The 23448-nt window shown below is 34.7% G+C and overlaps 1 protein-coding gene across 3 annotated transcripts in view; it reads right to left on the bottom strand.

The window, feature by feature from the left end:
- Positions 1-2811: 2811 nt before the first annotated feature.
- The window catches only part of LOC111048098, a 248504-nt gene continuing 227867 nt past the window's right edge, over positions 2812-23448 (bottom strand). For 2 of the 3 annotated variants that reach the window (XM_039437734.1, XM_039437736.1), the window contains 5 exons: positions 14631-14848; positions 12832-13072; positions 10466-10672; positions 8693-8886; positions 2812-7203 (listed from right to left, as the gene is read on the bottom strand). In XM_039437734.1, the coding sequence (XP_039293668.1) occupies positions 5788-7203; positions 8693-8886; positions 10466-10672; positions 12832-13072; positions 14631-14848 (2276 nt within the window). In that variant the 3' untranslated portion in view covers positions 2812-5787. The remainder of the gene's footprint in view (positions 7204-8692; positions 8887-10465; positions 10673-12831; positions 13073-14630; positions 14849-23448) is intronic. The other variant, XM_039437735.1, reaches the window with a different exon arrangement.

Here is a 23448-nt window from a genome sequence, read left to right on the forward strand (position 1 = left end):
GTCTCGGCCGGGTGAAAATGTTTTATAAGGAGCTAGAAATTTTGGCACTTACCCACAGCTATCACTCCCACCGTAATCCCAAACCACAGGACACTCACGTATATCATAATGCCGGAAAAATAACTTAACTTTTTGCAATACGGTTTGGATTTTGATCCGCTCGATACCTCGGTTGTTTAACGACTGGAAGCTTTCCGTCCGGAAAACTTCCCCCCTCTCCACGTCAGTGTGCCAGAAGGCCTAACTGCTACTAGTGGAAGAGTCGGCTCTCACGAGATTTGGCAAGCGGGTACTTGCCAGGTCTGCAGTATTCCTCTGTGAAAATATCTACAGGCTACCAAACATCCGCCTTGTCCTTGCCTCGTGGAACCGCCTCATCCGTGAGAACTAGCAAATATCCCTGAATTTGCTGGTTCCCAGAGTCGTTTAGAAATAAGTTAGCAGAATCTTATTGTCGCTGCAAAAATACTACTTACTCACTAAATTATATATTTTCTCACTAAAGTCCAACTACGGAATTATTATTCTAATATCAGAGTCTTTTCTCCTGAAAAAAATCTTAAATCTAAAACACGAAAAAAATCAATCAATAAATAAGTAATCAAATACTACCCATGTCACATATTTATTGAGAGGTTAATTGAATAAAAACCGGGCAACTGACAGATCCGTGTTTCATTGAACTCATACATTCTACACAGTATGGCCCGGTTGCACAAAAGTTTCATATTATATTTTATGTATGTAGAAAGAGTGGATAATAATAATTATATCATATTGTTTAGTGTGGCCTTCCTAGCTGCCCTAATGGTAGGTGAGAACGGAATGTAACATAGGTACGGTAACTTATTGTAGTAGGCCTACATTATGTATTTTCAGTGCTTCATATTTTACGTGATGTTCATCGTAGGCTACATCTCACCTTTGATTCTATTATCAAATGGAATGTATGACTAGTCTGACAGACTTATGATCAAACTGGAGTTCAAACTACTTAATTGATACGGTAAGTTACTTGAATTCTTTGTCGTTGACTAGGAAAAATAGACTGCGTATTGAGGAATCTTGGGTTACTCTGGTATGACAGAGGATATCATTGAAGAATAAATTGCTCATTTCCCAGTTCTGGCGGTGAATAGATGGTCTGTTACATCAGTTGCACCCTTATTTATCATGTGTTGGAGATAATAGAAACATATTTTTTTGGTATCCTTCACGAACTTGGGGAGCTGATTGAAAAATTCAACTGCTGCTATATGAAAGCTTTTCTGAGTCCCAGTCAATCTGCTACGGGGTAGCCTCCTATAATATATCTGAACTATCTACACTTTAGGTTTGGTGGACATACACATTGCTCCTTCATCTTCAGACTGTCCACCTTGTCTTTTACTTATATTAATGAACAATATATTATGTTGGTAATAATATATAAATATATTATAATATATATTGGTAAATAATATATAACTTATATATATGTTGACCGAATATTGTCAGGATTTTCAGTTTTCTGAAGCGTGGCCTACAGTGTTCAAGGCGGTTCGAGGTGATCATCCTGATTGCCTTTTTTGGAGCATTAAAACGTCTGAGGCAGTCGAAGCATGTTCCCAAATCAAAATTCCATACGTTATTGTTCCAGTCATAAATGGAACAATATGAATGGTATACTGTCAGTAGTTTTCCATTGTAACCACATAAGATTTGACAAACTAATGGTTGTGTAAATTGTCACAAAATAATGTGTTTTATGTTTTAAACTTGAGAATTATTCATGGACAATATTTTTCAGAGGAGAGGGCATAATATTCAACTTTGGTGATCTAAATCAAACGACGGGTTTGAGCGTTAAAAACAAACAGTGATCTGCATAGACCTTTTTATCAGAAAATTACCATAAATATCAAGTGTAACATTATTAAAATTAAAGCACGTATATTTTCTTACTTTTTTGTTTATTATTCAATAAAGAAGACAATAAAGACTTTCAATAATAGGCTACACATCATTCTGAAACCATTTACTTCACCACTTATTAACACTATACAAGTTTATAAATATTAATCTTCTCAATGGAATCGTGCGATAATGGAAAACGTTGGCATCGTTTTTTAATATCATCGTCAATCCAATTTATAACTTGAATGTTTAATCGTTAATGTATAGGTATTACCTATACCTTTTTCATCCACTTCTCTTCAAGATAAACTCAAATTTTCATTTCTCTTGCTCAGATAATAGGCTAATATTTGATGTTATAGGTTTTAACCGTGCATGATGTCCACATAGCCTAAGCGAAAAATTAACACAGTGGGCAATGGGAGAGTTTTATATAATATGGTAAGGCAGGGGAAAACTTAATATTTTCCAAAATTCAAACTGTCATAAAATACACCCACAATTAACTCGAAGATGAAGAGACCTAGCTTTAGGTGGGTCCTGAACCTACGTCTCGGGGAGCTTATAAAACACCACTGGTCTCAAGCAGACACTATTAGATGTGACAATTCTCTTAACAATAGTGCATACTGGTCCAAGAGCCAGACCACATTGAGCGTTTTTCAAGCTTTATTCCAAGCGCTAACCCAATCAGAGAGCTTCCTGCCGACGACTGAAACGCCTGAAAAATGCTTAATATGGTCTGGCACTTAATCGAGGTCATCGAGGCGAGTGGGGTTTTCTCATCTGATTCGGAGAGGAATCTCTCTACCTAGATGACTGAACCGTTTTGGTATACTTATGAGGTCATTGATAATCGAGAACAATAAATTATCACAACGTCTGAAGGAAATTATGCATATAAAAATAACTTGATTATAAGCCAATAGTTTATTTGTTAAATGGATACAAACAAAAAATTAATGTTACAAACTGATACATAAACTTGGCAAATCATAGTAATATACACAGGAAAACATTATTACAGTGCAATGGTAGGCTACACATTAGAAGCAATAGTCAGATCCAAGGTTAATTCGATCAGTTCAAATACGTAATAGCAATTTTCTCTTGTAACTATTCTAAAATCAATGCATTTACAAAATAGGTACGTTTATCTATACAGTATACAATAAGTTTTGATTGTTCTACATTTGATTACAATATAGCCTTGTTTGTTACTATAAGGCATTATAGAATGTATTTGATTATATTCAAATGATCATTTCCATAGTGGTTGTCCTCACTACCCCAGCATCGAAAAACTATTATCTCTCTAGTAGAAGTGATAGTATTAAAATGCGAAGACTAGACGAAGGCTATTATTTATTATAGAAATCGAATTGAGTTGAAGAATCTAGTACAGTACAATAAGTTTGTTGAAATTTTAATTCACAGTAATGTGCAGGCAGACTTTAAGAAGACCTGCTACTGTAGACCTGCTTTCAAATTGTTATAAGCCAAATCTTTTTCATGTTTATTAATTACAAGACTACAATAACTGCAAAAGAGAGTTTTTTAATTGGGTATAATATTATGTCATCTACCTCCAGTAAGATAATCAGTATCGGTATCCAATTATTCAATGGGAGATTATGAAATACAGTAGCCAAAAATTAATAGTTGAAGGAAGGTTCAGAATATTCAAAATAGAAGGGATAGCTTAGAAACAGAATAGGCTATGTCAAGTTTAAGTTCAATAAAAAGAAGAATTTCTCGTGTTCGTGTTGAATAAGTTGGATTACAGAGAATATTAATCACACAATGATAAGGGATTAACTTACCCTTATCAAATGCATGATCATAGAATTAGTAGATTATAGGAAACTATTATGAATTTCCTAGTATTTACATTGAGCAGCATAAATTCTAGGAAATAACACAATGTGGTTGGAGTTCGTCATTTCCACAATGAAAATGGTTGAAGTTATTTCTTTAATAGTTGAACAAAGGTTCAAAGGTTGGAATGATAAACAATAAAACAGGCTGGATGCAAGATTCAAAATGATACAAGAATGAATACTGATATAAGGAGCACAGTATCATTGTTAATGTTCTTGTTACAAAAATTCATGAGAAGTCTGAACAGTTTTTGAATGAATGGTTCATTTTTATTTAATAGGAAATTGAGTGTGAAATTAAATTGTTATATATTAATTCAATCTTGATTAAGAATATTATGAAATGATACAGCAGGATGTTAATAGTCCTGCCAAAATGTGATAAAGGAGCTGGAATGCAATCTCTAGGGTAAATTACGATTCATTAATATTTATCAATTGTCTCCAACTTAGATTTTGTGGAAAAATTTCTAAAGATTTCTTAATTGAATTTGAAGGCCACAATTTATTTTAATTTTTCTAATTAGTAGGTATATAGCCAATAATATTGTAAATCTTCAAAAATTGTCAAAGTACATTATTTTGATTTTAATGATATAGTAATAAACATTTTCTTACATTCAAACTTACATTAAGCTGTTTTAATTCACACTGGATATTGAAAAAAAAAACATTCAATACCATATACTTTAAAAATTGAAGGATTGAGCTGGTTAATGGAGTTCGCGTAATTCTGTTTTTCGTAATATTTTTATTAAAACTATCTTGAATAAATTATTCTAGAAATATATTCCAATTTAATTCAATGCAATCAGTTCAGTTCTTTATTTTTCAGAGAACAGCTTCAAGAAGATTTCACCAGACACTTTACAGTTTCAATATAAAGTTCTATTCATCACGTACCGTATCCTATGTTTATTAAATACTGGCACATAGTTTTTGATTTTAATTAACGGCATTGATTCAAATGTGATCAATAAAAATTCTTAGATAGAAGTGTTAGGCACTATTTTTTATTATTTTGAAGAGAATAGTAGTCTAATTTTTTTATTGACTTGATTGAAGAGTACATACTCATACTTTCAGAACATAAGTGAATAATATCAATCATTACTTAATTGAATTAAATACAATCGCTATCAAAATTGTCTTGTTTTATATGTTTTTAAGCGACCATATTGAATTTAGAATCTACAATTTCAAAAACTGATAAATTCTATGGATCATTACTTGGAAACAACGAAACAAGTTATATTATACTAGTGGGAAGGATCAGTTTTCAATGGAAACCATTTCAACATGAAGCTTGCCAAACTCTGAAAGCAAAAGCAAAACAACCAAATAATTGAATAAATGTATATTATAACTGACTGGTAATCAACACGATTCTCTACATGGCACAGAAAATTAATTACATTTTGTAATAAAGAGATTATGTTACAAGTTAATAAAATAACAGTTTCAATAAATATTTAAATTATTATTAAACTGCTCCGATTTACTTTCTCAAAATTTCAAACATTAAGATGTCTGTAGCAAAAGAAGCAACAAAAACTTCAAAAGTATCTATTTACAATATGTATCTTCAAATTATATTATAAACATGATAGTTATCATCAAGGACAATAAATAAAGCTCATGAAAGCTAAATGAATTCCAGAGAGTATTAATCTCCCTATGAAATCAATAATACAAACATTATCTTTTCAATGTAAGTTATAATTTTTTTCCAGCAGAGTCCACAAGGAGGACTCAGGACATAAGGCCAAAGTATAGTTGCGTAATATAATGTATAGTATTACATTGTTATCAAATAAAATGGGAATTGTGCGTAAGGTTTCTTAATGTATTATTATTCTAGTCAGTTCAGCACAGATCGTCTAGATATGTCCATGATTATTTTATTAATATTGATTGACTGTAAACTTATTGTGTGATACAAAATGTTAATTGATATGAATCATTGCACTTTTGGAAGACATATTCAAGATTCAGCGAACTAAAGATTCATTTAAACACAACCGAAATCAGTGTGTATGGTGACATCGCAGTTGTTCTGTTTTTCAGCGGCCATATTGACTTCAACAAGTGTATCAATGGAATTGATGCTGACTCCTTTGAGGATATTCTGCGCAGCGATCGAGGTAAAATGTAGCGACAAGTCACTGAGACTTGGAAACGATGGCAGATCAGACGAGTCAGGCGCTATTTTGCCATTCACTTCTGGACCATTAACTTTATCTGTGTCGTGAATAATATAGTTGCTGAATGAGTCGTTTATATTACCCAGAGATTTTGTAGGGCTTGGTGGATTGCTGCAAAGATTTTTCTCACCCTTATTGAATATCAAAGGAATCTGAGAGTGCTCACTCGACTTCAACAGATTGTTGAAGCTCAAATTCTCCTTGCAGCTTGATGGTTGCAGGGGAATAGACGAAATCGAACACTTGCGAACGTTATTCAATTCTGAATCATTTCCAAAATTGACATTCGACATGTCAACCAAACTGCCAGCTTTGAGTGTGGCATTTTTGGATCGGTCACTCGACATTTGCTGCCTTTGATTATTCTTGTTATTTTTAGTTGAAGCTAAGAGCTTCTCCTCGAGTTGTATAGTTTCAGAGGAGGGAAACTTCATTTTAAGCTGAGTTTCCAACTGCCCCATTATCTTTTCATTCTTGTCTTCATTTTCCTTGGGGTGATACAATGAAGTAGGTCGATCAATCTTATGCCTCAGCCTTTTTGAATCTAGATCAGTATCATTCGAATGTTTGACATCGGGTTTACTGGGGTTTAAAACAATGATATCCTCCCTTCCCATTCCTGACGACTTGTTGACGCCATTTTCAAATGTGATGACAGACCTGACAGGAGAGTTCTGTTGCTGTACAAAGATCTTAGTCTTGTTGGAGCTGTTGATTGTGGTGGTCATGGTTGTTGAGCTCTTGTCATCAAGACTTGATGCATCGCCGAGTGATGATTTCACTGAGGAGATTATGCTGCCCAAGCCAGGACTGTTGGGGTTTTGGTTGGTGGACACCTGGAGTGTGATGGAGCTTTTGTTGGGTGATAGTTTGGGTGTGGCCGCATGGAGAGGCGATCCCCGGGGTGTTGCACTCCTGCCTGGGCTTTTGGACCTGGGCAGAGAGTTGTAGCCTGAAGACGAACTGGACAGGGACTTGGCCGTGGGAGAGGAGAGGCAGCGACTGTTGACGACAGTTTTGCTCGAGGAGAGAGAGCTTCGACTTGGTGATACACTCTTGCTGCTGCTCGTTGACGGTGTCAGTGTTTTCGAGATGGGACTCGGTGAGGTGCGTCTTGAAGGTGGATGACTCATCGGTGTTCCCAGTCCCGAGGAAGAGCTCTGTCTCCGGTGGCGTCTTGGTAATGTGGCACTATGCTCTTCACTGCACCAGTCTTCTTTTCCCTATACAAAATCATTGAATACATTTTAATTCTCACAGAAGCATCACATAACATACCGAATTACTTTGTATTACAAAATAAATATATTTAAATATATAAAACAGTACAAAATAATAGTATCTTCAGATCATCAAAAATGATGTTTCCTGTGCCCGGACAGAAATCTATTTCTTTGCGCATACCTCACTCGTCTCATCTGAAATGATTTATAATGTTTGTGTTTTGTGAGAAGTAAAGTTCTCTATCTACCTATCAAAATATATAATACAGGATTACTACAAAAGATTCATCAGATTTTAAAAATCCATAACTGCCTAAGTACTCATCCGAAATGAATAAGTTTTATACAGATGGAGAGATAAAATTACAATGTTCTCTTCCACTAAATCTGGTCCTTATTAGACCAGCCAACCAAGCAACAGATGCCACAGGCAATCGCTCATGTTTTGGCTATCAGAGTGGTCATCGGGCTCGGCATCCAAACAGCAGCCAAAATGTGGCTGCCAGGATGGCTGTCCAAGTCTAAAGACAGTGCCTGGTGATGGAGTGAGCGACTGCCTGCCTGGTTGACTGTGTGATCTGGTTGTCTCGCTGGTTGCGCGCGTCTTGTCTGCCTAATCTAATAGAAGACAGGGAGTCTAGGTGTTAATTGTACAAAACTTTGGAAAATTCGCTTTCCATTTGCATTAAGACTATTCATTTCGAATGAGTGATTTTGTAATTATGAACTTTCAAAATCTGATGAATCTCTTGTAGTAACTATGTATTATCTTGTTGATAAATTAGTAACGATAATCTCAAAGATTACATAATATGGGGTTCCCATGAAAAATGTAGGTGAAGTATAGATATCATGCAATAATCGCAATTAAAATTTTGAAATTCACATCTCATAAACATACCATGACTTGGAAGCATAGAGAGCAACACAATATAAATTCATTTCAAATTAATATTCTCATAAAACATGAAGCGATTACAAGTAATACTCATACTTCAATTAAACTTTTTATGAATAAATTGAAGTTTTTTAGAAATTTATACACAGTAATACCCATTCAAATATTGCTTGTTATAATAATTTCCTCAGCATTGCTGCTAAGTTCATTCTCTACAACAAAATACAAAAGCTCCCTCATGCAGCTGACTCAAGAACAATAACTGTTATTCTTCTCCTGGAAAATGATCTATCCAATTGAATGACATTATTGATTGCGTTGTCACCTTGTAAGAAAATTAATGAATATGTTCCTTATCGTCCCTTTCGCATGAATGGTTATAGTATTGACAATGGGTGTTACCCTAGAGAAGGACTGCCTCTTGAATCCTATGTACTCAAGTAATTTGTGTCTAATACAGGATCATCACTACTTGAGACTTATACTAAATCATCAACATATTGCGTTGTCGTCTGGTAAGAGAACTAGTGAATACATGTGCTGAATCGTCAGTTTCGAATGAATGGTTATAGCATTGAAAATGGGTGTTACCCTAGGAGAAGGACTGGCTCTTGAGACCTGAGTTTGAGTGCCGACTGAGTGCAGATGCACGACGCGAGAGTTGAACCACTCGGTGGGGGGGAACTGCGCCGAAAACGTCGACAGGGGAGATCGACTCCCCCCTGAACCCACCAGTCGCCTCTTCGACCGTCTGAAGATTCTCGACAACAGAGACATATGTTTTTCTGCAACATAAACCAGAAAAACATGAAAAAAGTGCAAAGTGTTAAAAAGAAAAGAATAAAAACTAGTTATTAACGTAATTTTTTCAACGGAATTTCATAATAAAATCTTAATTCGTATTTCTTGTTCAAACAATACATTCATCAAGACACATTATCTGGAATCATTTGGAAAAAATCCCAGACACAAGCTGAAAGATTATGAGGTTTTTGGGCAACATTCACGATACAAAGAAATTCTTGAAAAAATAATATAATCTAAAATTGAAATTATCCAAACATCATACAATAATCTTGAAAACTCTTTGTGGTTTTGTGATACATTTTCAAGTAAAATGGAATTTATCTCACGGAATTGAATAATAGATACAGCTCCATTCAATATTGAGTTCACACTTCATTGGACTATATACTTTATATTTTTGAAACTTTCACGAACCGATGTCTCGGTCACTATAAATGTTGTACTCAAGGTACCAAGAATACAATGTATTCTAGGTACATTGGTTGTACTGAACCAAATGAATTTTAGCAGCTGGGTAGTTCGTATACCTAAACAAATGTTAGAGGCCCTATTAATAGGTACAGGTTTTACAGTATTACAAGTAAACAAATTAGATTGGAATGTATCATGCCTACATTTTTGAAATCACTCATTATAAATATTTGTACAACAAATATCACTGATACAGTAACATAATTATCAGAAAATGTAATGATAAACCAGGATAATATTATAAATAGTCAATAGATACAACAAAGTAAAAAAGTACAATAATTGAAAGGAGGAAAGTCTCTCAGTTCAAATACCTTGGCACTACCAAATACCAGATGTGAGCATGACGTGTACTCCCGTGATTATGAGTAGTAACGGGAATTTTCGGTCACATGCTACAATTTAAGGACTGTTCTCCATAAGTAATTGAGGCAAGCTACCTTGTGACTGGTAAGGTGACTCCTTCAATATTGAATGATTTGTAGTTTTTATTATGGAAGGAGCACGGGTTTTCATGAACAGTAAAGGTATCTTCCAATCATCTCATCAATGTAAGAACATTATTGAGTTCTTTGAAGCTTTTTCGGCTTTGATGTGTTGAACTGCCATCAATAACTATAATTTATTTTCCACTTGTCACTTATTGTCGCATGATAATTCAGTAATTCACTCTAATAAATGATAATTTGATTGAAATTGGCAAATAATAAAAAATAATATTTTCATTAGTAGTTGGAAATAAATTAAAATATATTTTAAGTTCAATAAGTGAAAATATATTTTCATTTTTAATATTTGCCAATATCAAATTAGCTGCTAGAAGTGGTAGTCCTGGTGAGAACTACCTATCTTATTAATTGAACTCTTTATTATATTTATAAAAATTGTTCATTAGTCTTTTTAGACTAGATTGCAATCTATTTTATATATAAAAACAACTTGTAATAAACAAAGTTTGACAATTTCTTAATTAGCATGTAACATTATTTGTGTATTCTGTTCTCTTTGAAATGATTATGATTTGAATCTTTCTGCGGCAAAAAAAAATATATTTGAATTGGAAAGTGGCTTGGGAAGGTGACTGACTTGGTGGTATGACAACGGTGCTGTCGGACACGGATGCGGTGTCGTGGTGCCTGTGGGCGGACAGCAGCCGCATGGAGCCACTGCGCTGCAAGGCGGTCAGCCGCTTGTTGCTGCCAAACAGTCGTAGCGAGTGCCGCCTCTCTAGGCCACCGCCCCCGCCTCTCCTACTCGGCAAACGGCCATACAGAATCTTGTCGGCCGGATTCCCTACACAAAAACACAACAAATATAATAATTTCTTTTATTAACCATAAAAAACATAACAAAATAAGAAATTAGTGAACTTAAGATTACAAGGAAGACAGAACATATAAAACATTATTTCAAACAACAACTAACCACCTAATGACTTACTGAACACTAACTAATTAATAATCCGCAAAAAAACAAAAACAAACAAAACCTACTCTAGAACATGGTACGCTATAGTGGAGTAGGTCAATTTCCACACAGAAAAAAACTAAACATGTACAGGACAAATGTGTCCTTTTTTATTATTTTTTATTTAAAAACATATACCTTTTTTTTCTTCAAGATACGACGAGTTTTGGCCCATCCCGTCATTAACAGTGATGGAAAATATGGATATTTGAATTATATTAGGATTATTAGTGTTTCTGACAATAAAAGTGATTTGAATTCATAATATTATCCATGGAGGACATCGAATTCCAAAATTATGAGAATTTTTATTGTAACTAACCATTGTATGTAATTGTAATTCATCTAATATTTTCTGCAATTGATGTAGTAGTTTTCGTTTTTTTGGGAAATAAACATTTATTTATTTATTAATTAGTGCAACAGAAGATTCCCTACAAAAAACACATCAAATATAATAATAATATTTTTATTTGCCATGAGAAAATAAATTGGGGCAACTTGGAGTACAATTAGTGCAACAGAGGTAGTACAATTCCCTGCAAAAACACAACGAAACTAATGTTGGAAAGTACTGCAGAAACACAGTTTCTCATAGATAAATTGTACAGAGTGCAACAAAACTAGTGCCAAATTAGGAAAATACTGCAGGAACAAATTCTATTATAGATAAATTAGACATGAACCAAATATGAAATGAGAAATAGCCTACTGTATGACAAAATAAACCCTAATCAAATCTAAAGCAATTTCTTTACGTGCGAGTGTTGAAAATGTGTGTACACACATGTCGTCAAACATTGTTGATGCATGGTTGTTGCTTTTGTATCTCTAATTTTTTGTTGATTATTGTTTAAGCGGAGGTAGCGGTAGAGCAAGTAGCCATAATCTGGCTGAGAGTACAGTATTAAAAAAAGTACAGTATAGTACTTAGTACAGTATGAAAAAAATTTCACGCTCTTACCTGTATCTCTACTCCTCTCTATTTGAGCACCCTTATTATTGATGGGATATGAAGAGTGTCCCACAAAAATGTAACAAACGGAGACCATAGATTTTACAAAAAAATTGACCCGTAAAATTCTCTCATATCGACCTCAGTTTTCCAGACATTATCAATTTCTCGATATTTTTAAAAAGCGTCAATAGCTAGAAAACAGTTTTCTAGTTTGATAGTAGTTACTATCAGTCAAATTTAATCCTATATAAGGTTATGGTTGGGAAGAGAAAGAAATTTCTAATAAGATTAATATAATTTGTTCCTTTGTCTGACGTTTTTGAACTTTTTATGAGCGCTCAAAGTTGGAAAAACTACAGTAGTCGAGCTCAAAGCCAAATTTCAAATAGTTTAAACGCTCAAAAAGTTTTTCAAAACGTGAATATTATTGTTAATTCCTCCCTCTTTCCAAACATATCTTTAGATTATGACTGATAGTTTTCTAGTGGTTGAAGTTTTTCAATAATATCGAAAAATCCATATATCTCGAAACTTAAGATCGATACAAGAAAATTTTACTGGCATTTTTTGTCCAAATTTAACGTAGAATCATAGAGTGAGTAAACATTTACTTAGATTAGGTTAGATCTGTGGTAGAATCTATGGTCGTCGGCTGTTACACCATTCATGGGACACTCTGTATAATATATTGATGGGATATGTATTTAATGAGTGTTAAAAATCACTTCACTGATATGGGCTAATTTATTGAAATTAATGAAAACAATATAAAAACTTGTAGTACCCTTTTATTGAAATTATATAAAACAATATATTGAAAACAATATAAAAACTTGTAGTACCCTTTTATTGAAAACTTCAAAAATTTAACGACTTATAGTTTCGACCATTTTTCAAAAATTGGTCATTTTCATTTTAACTTGAAAATTACCAATGGTCGAAACTAGTCGTTAAAATATTTTAAAGTTTTTAATAAAAGGGTAATACAAGTTTTTATATTGTTTTTATTAATTTTAATGAGTGTTACCTCCACAAATGACATCGGCCAGGTTGGTCTGTATAGCCTGGTGCGTGAGACTGCCATCCCTGAGTGTCTCCATCTCGCCATGCACGTAGGCCACCGCCTCCTCTGTTGACATCAAAACCTGCCTGCCACCCCCACCGCCTCCGCCTCCACCCTCCTCCTGGTCACGGTCCGCTCGTGATCGACTGCGCAGTCGCCGGTTCTCCGGCGTCATTACAAAGTAGCCCGCTGACGTTTGGTAAACCTGAAAATGAATTTAATAAAACTTCAATGAATAATAACGTAAATTTAATAAACTAAAAATGAATAATAACGCGAAATGCTATCACAATATTAATATCAATATTTCCCACTTCTATCAACCATCTCAAACATTTTGAAAACTTTTTGTAACTAGAGTTCTCAGCCCGCCAATAGTGGTATTCTAAAACCCTATTATTATAGGCCTACTAACTACTATCATAGAGAAATACAATAGCATAAGTAGATATCCCATGGTATAGTATAAGGCGTTTATGTCGCAACTTTTAGTGTTATCTCAAACCTATAGTCCTCGTAGTTCTTTCCCATAAAGCTGTGTGACGCTGGTAGTCTCTCATATTATGCCGTTCATACACTCTCACCCGATCAAAACAGTAAAAATCCACAATAATCGACAGTAATCGGCTTGAGTTAAAGTAAAATCGGCTTCAGTAAAAGTTGCGACATAAATGCCCTATAACATGGGATATCTACTTACGCTATTGTTTCTATATGATATTATTCATGTTCTATAAGTCATTTGAATATTTGAGATTCATAGGAATGGTTTTGCTTACTAGAATATATTGCAGTGTTATCTCAAGCTTATGGTACTGTACTTTGTACAACACTCTTCATCCTCAATGTTTTTCCTGCTTTACATTAGCCTATTTTATTCATATTCTGCTCTTTACTTCTTATTCAGGTTTTAAAATTATTTTAGACTATTTCCCATTCTTTTAATAAATTTCAGTCTCTAAATCATTAATCATGCGGATTTAATTTCATCACTTGCTTCACAGAATATTCCTGCTTTTGCATAAATTTGTAGAATGTAACTGACGAATTTGTATTATTTTTCTATAAGGAATTTCCAATTGTTTATCATGTGGTGTTTCTAAGCAATGTTGTTAGTTTTTCTGCGGGGATAGAGATCACCATCCACATAGAAATTCTTCATTTTGATTCAACTAAATATCAGTTAGCTTATATCTATGTAGTTTGTGTGAAATTGAAATATGTGGTAAATGAAAGGTTTTTAACTACTGTACCCAATATTATTATCAATGGTGTCTATTTAATAAGAAATAGAACAGAGTTTGATAAAATTCAGCTTCAACAATAAACTCTAAGAATATTAATTCACTGTATTTCATAAATATTTTATTCACAACCTGAATGTTTCATGCGCCTTTACGAACTATTTTTCTAAAAAAATATACTCTGTACAAATTAACTTCTGACTTGGGAGGGACATGCGCAGCAGAGAAGGCATACAGAGGTAGGGATACAACGGCTGCGAAGTTGCCGTTCTAAACGGCCAGCATTCCTCTAATTTCTCGTGAGTATTCAAGCGCTCATGTCACGCTTACGGAGTTTCCTGTCTGGAATCGTTCAGTCGACTGACTCTAATCGACAAATTGGCAACTGCGCTTCTACCTATGACACTATTAATCACTGTAATTGGCTGATCTCCCTCCATTTCTCTGCGCCGCATATTCCTCCAAGTCTGAAGTTAATTTGTACAGAGTATATTGTGATTGCAACAAATATTCGCTGACCTTTCTCTCGGCAGACAGCTGCGCCAACGTGTCATAGATGACGTGATGCGACGGCCGCTGGATGTCGGGAAAGACGTCGCTGAGCGTCGATTTGATTGACTCGATGACGGCCGAGTGTCCCTTGGCGGTCAGCTCCAGTATCACCCAGCACAAGGCTTCAGGCAGCGGTGTGAACTGGCCTTGCGCTATCGGTTGCACCAAACAGTCGTCCACGTCACCTGAACAACACACAATCAGAAAATGAAATTTATTATTTGATCGGGAACTGTAGAAAGTGTGATATAGATCTTAAGTGTTACAAATTGATAGTGTACAAAGTGTGATATAGTATGCCTGAAGTCGTGTAGTTTTGTCCTTGTTCCTGATGATGGATAAATGGATGAATAAAATAATTAAAAAATATAATTCAGTAGCCAGATCTCCATTCAATCCAGAGATAAAGAGTGTAAATTAGATCTTCTTAAAGTATAATCCAGAGCTAAAGACTATAATAAGTATGATCCTCCAGATCTATGTGCAATCTTGAAGAGTTGAGGAGGGAAATCCATATCTCCAGAACGTATCATTCAGATCTAAAAACTGTATACATTCTGACAGCACAGTGTCGCCCTGTATACAATAAGAATAACCCGAACTCCAGTAGAACCAGAGCTAAAGAGTGTGATCCAGATCTCCATGAAGTAGTATAACCCTTACTAGCTAGAACGATCAATCCAGGACTTCAAAAAACCTTCATTCAAGAATCAACTGGTGACTCCAAGAAGGACACTCCAGAACTCCATGACGTTATCATCTGGAGCTGAAGAGTGTAATCAACAATTCCAAAGAGGAAGATAATAATCCAATTCAAAATCAATAGATCATCATTAACGAATCAATAATTGGTAACTCCAAAAACATTCATCCAGAACTCCAGAATGTATAGGCCTAATCCAGAGATAAAACCAGAGATTTCAGACCAGAAATAAAATCTCTAAGCCAAACCTTTGAGGGTTTCATGATGCTTTTGAGATTAGAAGAAGGGAAGAAGGGCCTAGTGCCTTGAGACGCGTTCATGATTTATAAGATATGATTAATATGTAAAGAATCTTATTATTCAAAAGTCCAAACATCACAATCTTAGTTCTAATGATAAAGGTGAATTGAATCATAGAATTCATTCTTCAAATAATGTATCCAGTGTAAGATATTCTTTATGATGATAAATTCAATTAATAGAGGGTATCTATTTGAACGGAGAGTATCTCTCCTATCGACTATACTATTACATATCAATCTTATTAAATATAGAAAATAATCATAATTCAGGTGACCTTAGACTTGAGCCCACTCTTCCAATGAATCCAATTCAACTCTGACATTTCTGCAAAATCTGAGAAGGCACGATCAAATTCAAGATCAAATAATGCATGACCTTTCCATAATAACGAAAGACATACAATGAAGACAGAAACTACTATAAACTTGGGAAAATTAATAGATGGTTTCAGGGTTTTCTGGAACCTCCTTATCCTGAAGGTGCGCCCAAGGCCTGGAACATATTTAAGTTAAAAAGAACCAAGCTGACGTGATCATCGAAAGATATTGGAAGAAATGCTCGTCTTTTGTGGGTGGAATGAAGTCGTGTCAAATAAAATCATAACGTTCTGCACAAGGTCAAAATGTGTCAGTCGCTGTCATGACTTTCGAGGTTATGTTTTGAGTAGTCAAATTGAATGCTTTCAGCAGTCACGTGCAGATTTGGGTGTAGTGATCTACGGGAATAAATAGAATCGGAGAGGAAAATAGATAAAGATAGAAAGAGGAAGAGAGAAAAATTAAAAGGAAGAAGTTCTGTTGTGTTTACTGTTTGTTAACGGATGTCACGATCTCCAAAGCCGAATGATGGCAGAGCTTCCTGTTGGTGATTCCCAGATGTCACCACCGGTTCTTCAAAGAAACCGCAAAGCCATTTTATGTTAATACGTCGACAAAATTTGCAATATCACCTTTATATACAGTCAATAAACTTATACATAAACCAATAGACATTAATATGGAAGTTTTTACTTTCTTCTGGTTATATGTTTGAATGATTTCAGTTTCAGTTATGAAACAAAAAGTTAGTAGCCTAAATTGACAATTTGATGCTTATTGCATAATTTTTTTCATTTCCACAAAAATCAGAACAAACAAATTACTTTTATTGTTATCGTAAATGAAATCGATTGAGCGAATCAAAATTGTTAGGTACAATAATAGGTCTGAATTCATCAGTTTTTTTTAGTTTTTGTATTGCGTTTATCCAGAGTCTAAATTACAGTTTCGAAATTATCTTTTTAATTTTTTTAAAAATGGGTGGTATCATATAAATTCAAATATAAATCTGAGCACCCTTTTTAAAATTATTTAGTCACGACATGTTTCGGCTATATAATACCATCAAGTGATAATGGCATTATATAGCCGAAACATGTCGTGACTAAATAATTTTAAAAAGGGTGCTCAGATTTATATTTGAATTTATATTCAAAAGTAGCCCTGAAGAAAAAAGACAATTAGGTGGTATCATGCATTACTGTGAGTACTGTGACAAAATACAAGAGAGAGACTGAAGGAAATAGGACATTCCAGTATGTTGACATGGTTAATTAAAATAAACAATGTTCAAAGGACCATGTTTTGAATAAATATTTTGTGAGGATCAATACGGAATTTAGTCAATGAGATCAATATTAGTAAGCAATAATTGAGCAATATTAACACCAAATTTAAATTTATTTTCTCGAAAAATCTCAATGATTCAGTTCCAGTAACAAATTTTGAGAGTAGAATGTTTGGTTTTATTTTGACAGCTGAACAGTTTTTAACATTTTTGTTCAACAGGAAAGTTTAAGGACATTCCTGTGTGTTTAGACCAGCACTTTCTGACTTCCCATTTCCTTCCTAATTCATACGGATCCTTCTAGTTTACATCCCATGTGCAATATGGAAGTTGAGTGTGAATTAGATGGTACGAAAGTGAAACTCGAGAGTCAAAAATCCCATCCGGTTACGACAGAGCTCTTAATTGTGTCACCCGGGTGATTAATGAACTCAACGGAGATTACTCTCGATTGAGTTGAGACACATACTTCAGAAGTAATGAAAGTATCCTTCCTGAACAGAGAATAATATTTTAAAAAGTTTTGAGATTATTCACAATAATTATTCAGATGAAATGTTCTTTCGAAATTACTGAATATAAATTGACATTATGAACAATTTTGTTTTCTAATCGTAACTGTTGAAAGAAAAGAAGTTAGTCATAAATATGATTGATATAATGAAGAAGCCATAATGTTCCACATCTGAGATGTTTTTATTTCAATATTTCTCCATGATTCAATTTTGATTGATCACCATATCATAATTAAGCTGTTATTGAATTTAATTGAGAAGATTTCAGCAACAATACATAAATATTCACACATCAAACGTCCAAACCACAATGGAAATTAAAATTCATAAAAGGGATAGCCTATCAAAACACGTTTTAACCAGATTGGAAAAGGTGATTTCGTTAATTAGTTTTCTCCATGATGAAGATCCAACAAGCATTTATTCGCTGTAAGCAATTTTTCTTTGTTGTTCTGCAGCCTGAAGCGTACTAAGAGAGGTGAAGATGGCACATTATTGTCTAATACCAAAGTGCAGAGTATGATCATGGACTGGGGTCATCGACCTTCAGTACTTATAAGGTCACCCTAGACCTTATAAGTTCAGGACCTCTTGAGACATTGCCATTCTTCACTGATAACAAGGAGTCAACGCCTCAAGGTGGCCCATTTTCCATCACAATGTGAAGCTAGGCTAACTGTTACAACAGAAGAAACCGAAAATAGAAAATCTTCAATTGATTGACCCAACATAGGCGGAAAGGACATGAAATAGGATTCAACATATTTTAACCTTCTCTTATTGTGGAAATATGAGTTGAAATTAGAATCATAGAGATAACTCATACAATATGATTGTCTTCTATGCTTATTCTTTGGAATTTAATATACAATGGTTTGGAGCTATTGACTTTAAGATTTTATCATCATAAAGTTTGTATGTCGTTTCTATTTTCTTTATTTATAATAGGATTGAAGTATAAAATAGAATTTATCTCATTTTGATATTTTACAGATCTGTTGTCTACATTTTTGAAGAGAGACGAATTTTTGATAAAGTATATTGTCTCTAGAAACTAGCAAGTTCTTGTTTGTCAAATACTCAAGACTTATAGGTTAATTAATATCAATTATTTGTAGAAACATTATTTTATTGATGATTTCAATTGGGATTTTCTATTAATAATAATAATTAGAGACATTATTCTTCACATAATAATCAAGCTCTATAAAGTCTAATTTTTCATTAAATTTTACAAAATGTAAGCAAATACTGCACCAACAGTACAAAAATACGAGTGTTCCTCCTAGCTGACTCACAAGAATATTTCCATCCATGAGTACCAGCATTCGTGACCTCTGTCTGACTACAAATGCCATAAATAGTATCGAATAATTAATGACCAAATAAGAAAGCACTAAGACACAACACAGAATATGCCAGCTGATGAACAACAAAAGCTTTATTCAAAACAAAAAGAGGATGGCTCTGGAGTTCTTGAGTAGCTGAAGCTCGTTTCAATCTGAGTCGCGGTCGATGAATGAAATTTCACACTCAATAAAATTTAATAGACTTCATTCACGATTGGACGGTTATTATTCTTTAGCAAGAGGGCAGCACGCTTGCCATGGCTGGCGTGCTGCAAGGATCATCCTTTTCCCCATTCCTTCCTTTGATTATTCCTTTCAAAAGCCTGCGTCTACTCGTCTTTGTCTCGATCATTTTGTTCAGCAACCATTCTTCATTAGTGCTCGTGCATGGAAATAAATGAGGATGAGCTGTGAATGATGATGAACTCTTAAACTTTTCATTCTTCAGAGGTTGGAAATAATTTCCTACAGTGGAATTTTCCATATAATACAGTATGTTCACGTCATCACATACGTGTCACAGCGATAACTGTTTTCTGTCATAATTAAATTCGAGATGTGAATAATTAATGATGACATTAAAATGTATGTCTTTGAATTAAGAGTAAAAATCAATTCCATCCAAGCCTTCACGAAATACTTATTTGGACGCGTTAGAGAAGATGTGGTAAAGTCTTCAATAAACGTTATGACCAGGTGCTCAATGTTTTACCACAGACAAGAATCATAATCTAATCTTGAGAATCACCACAAATCCCGTAGTATAGTTTATTCTTGGAATTTGAATGAAGAGGATACTATTTTATTCGTACGGTATCAAATTTAATAACTTCGTGTAGCTCATGATCAAAACATTGTTTGAATCCAATTCACGAAACCGTGGTCGAGATGTATGATGATTTAAATTCACATTAGGCTACTCTGAAAAGAACGACTTATGTAATCGATAGAGCCCCCAAGTCGCACATTATAAGTTTGTGCATTATTCGATTATGTTGAACATTTATATGTATTTTGACAAGAATAACAAGTACCTCACTAAAATTGAATATTTTCTTTATATAAAGTAATTTCTAAAACGTTGCATTGACAATGCCAGCTGTTCAATTTCCGGATATCCTTACCATGCCAATTCCCAGCCCGTGAGCCCGTTACTATAATTTTGCATCAAGTTTTTCTAGATCCAATCTGCGATAGTCGATGGTACAGCCAATTCGATTAACACAGAAACAGTATCGCAGTGTTGAAAAGTTCACAGACGTTCTAAGAGAGTCTGAGATGACACGACTCCGTTCTAAATGCAAATTTCAAGACAATGCCGAACTGAAAGGAGATGCAACAGAAGACAATCATAACCTATACCAAGCCATGTCCGAATGGAAAAATGGATTTTCTTGTGCATGTTGTTGGGTCATGCTGTCATGTGGTCACGCCTGCAACCATGTTGTTCATATAATGTTGCTCATGTTGCAGAAATGTTGTCCGCTATCTTCATGAGGTTATTCGTCACGAGCCACCCGCCATCTGGGAGGTCCAGGGTTCGAGTCCCGGTCGTGATATCATTTCCGCGACTCATCTTTCCTAACGCTTGTTGTAATGATGCTAATTTCTGCATTCATATTGATTATGCGAATATAACAGTTCTATAACTGTTGGGGGTATTACGATCATTTTCCAAAATGAGAAACCATAATCGGTTATGATAGTTTCAAGATTAACGATACTGATGATGCGAGCATGAAAATATGAATTGAATGATGTGAAAAAATGATCACGAATATTACCGGGTGCAGCCACTTCACTACTCAATAGTCAAATTATTTGTTACTGCATGAATACTTTACCATAGACAAGGCATAAAATTACGATTCACTATATGATTTCACTGCACATTTATTGCTACATATGTTCTACATCATATAATGATTGTTGAATATACTTTTAAGAATATAATATGAAGTAGATCTATAGATCAACCATTAAAGCATAGAGCATAGCAACGACCTATGTGGTCCTCCAAAGAAGAGTTGTCACAGAAAATCCAACCATGATTGGTATTTCAATAACAGACTGTTTTCCAAGGTTTGGCAAGTTTTGAAAAACCGTATAGTAGTGCACCATGTTCTCACAACCCGCGACTGCAATAAAAACTCATTTCAATGCAGCAGAAGGATATCAGAGGATAACAGATACGTACGTATCAGATCAGCAATCAACTGATCAGTCATCAACAATCTGTGTATCATCAGATCAACACATCATCTCTTAAAACATGAAACTCTCTTCTTTTAGCTGCTTTGTCGCACTTTTGTAGCAAAGATTGGTCATCACTCAGTTCGATAATCAAGAGAAATCACGTGCTCTTAATTCGCATGCCATACAGATTCGCAAACTGAAAAATGTAGCACATGGTACCAAAATATAGTTAGCAGCTTATCGTTTCTGATCAAGACAGGTTCACCACTGGTATACCGATATAACAAGGTAGTTTGTTATGAGGCTCACGGTGAATTATAAAATTCTATGATATATGAGTTCGTATCGTTAAGGTGGCAATAAAGGAGTAATCAATCAATATTTCCTTCTCTCTCTGTACAGGTTGTCTCACCTGTAAGGCAATTCACAATTAGAAAAGTGAAACTGAGTGAGACTCTAACGGAAACTCGAGTTCGCATCTCAGTCAACGATCTGAGTTAACCCTCGCCTAAAAACAGACTTCTCAGCTCTGTTCTTGGACGCAAATTCAGTTTTTGTGGCCGCAGGGCAAAGGACCCGTTGTTGCGGAGAAATTTCAGCCGCCGGTCTCCGAAACTATCGCCGCTTTGAAATGTAACACGCGGGCTAATTTTTCGAATAGAATTTCTTTTTTGGAACCATCCAAAATATTTCCAGACTTTCGTCGGCCAAACAAGACGAGAGCTGCTCCAAGGATCACAGATGATTTTGGGCTCTGAGCCAATTCCAGTCAATATTCATGCCAATTTTTTGAAACTGCTACATCATAGTTTCCTAGTATCAACAACTTATAACAAGAGTTCGAAAAACCAGTATATTGTTCAATAATATCAATTATTCGTGTTATCAAGAAGTAAATACAAATAATATAATGTAATATATTATTTAAGAAGAATATCAAGTATAATATGTGAATAAGAGAGATACTGTACCAAGAATTAAATGCAGGGAAATTGATTCTTATTTAAATAATTAAAGCTTAATTTCAACAAATTTTCAATAGTCGCATTCATTATCCACCTGCTTGAACATTCCTCTCATTTATATTCAATCGTGAATCAATAACAATTTAGAACAAGCTACAATAAGTTATGCTACAAAATATTCAACTTAACACCTCTTGCTTTGAAACCCTTCTTGGATTGTATCTAACTTGTCGTAGATAATAAATATGCAGTATAAACATTTCATGTATCGTAGCAATTCTGATACAACCTCAAGGTATATCGACGGCTATTATAATGAGTTAAATTAGCAACGTCCATTGAAAATAGTTAAAAGTGGAGTTCTGGAATGAAGAATATGTTATAAATATTTTTTTTGTATTTTATATAGGGCAGAGTTCAATCACTGATCATTTTAATCTTAATTAGTGACGAGTGGAAATGAAGTGATTTTACAAGTTAAATTTTACAATCACTCCACTCCTTGACTGGGGTGACAGGGCGTCATGCCAACGTGACAAAAGTGGGTGAAGCCACTCTGAGCGTCATTGAGAAAATCAGCACATCACGTTTGGTCCGTTAATCGGCGCGCATTCAACCCTTGCCATTAATTACTCGTGCCAGCAGCTTCCAGCCATTTCCCCGCCGATAACTAAGATGTTAACAAGTGAGTGTCGAAAGGTAAGCACTTTCAAGTGCTTTTCTTTCCTTCACGACTCTAAGCACGAGCAGATGCTTGGCGCAAGGAGCCTTAACTGACACCGGCTGCTTCTCAAAAGTAGTTTAAAGCAAAGTAAATGGCCAACAAAGTAACAGCGATCGTGATTTGGCGGACATCTTGCTGATGGGGGATCGCAGGACGATTGTCGACCGAATCGTGATTCTCTGTTAGTGGAAATAACAGGTATCCGGCCAACTGTACCCGGATTGCACAATAATCCAGTTACCGACAACAATTAGCCAGTAAGTTCGCAATCAGCCAGCTCTAGTTGTTGTTGCCCTAGGTTTATGTCGAGATAAATTGCGGCTTGAACATGGTTTCCTTTTCGGGAACAATGGTAGCATAATTTCAACCATTTAGAAACGGAGGTGAGTAGGAGAAAATTTATTTCAATCCTACCGAAATTTAAT

The sequence above is a fragment of the Nilaparvata lugens genome, chromosome 11 (assembly GCF_014356525.2).
Source record: "Nilaparvata lugens isolate BPH chromosome 11, ASM1435652v1, whole genome shotgun sequence".
In the NCBI taxonomy this organism is placed as follows: Eukaryota; Metazoa; Arthropoda; class Insecta; order Hemiptera; family Delphacidae; genus Nilaparvata; species Nilaparvata lugens.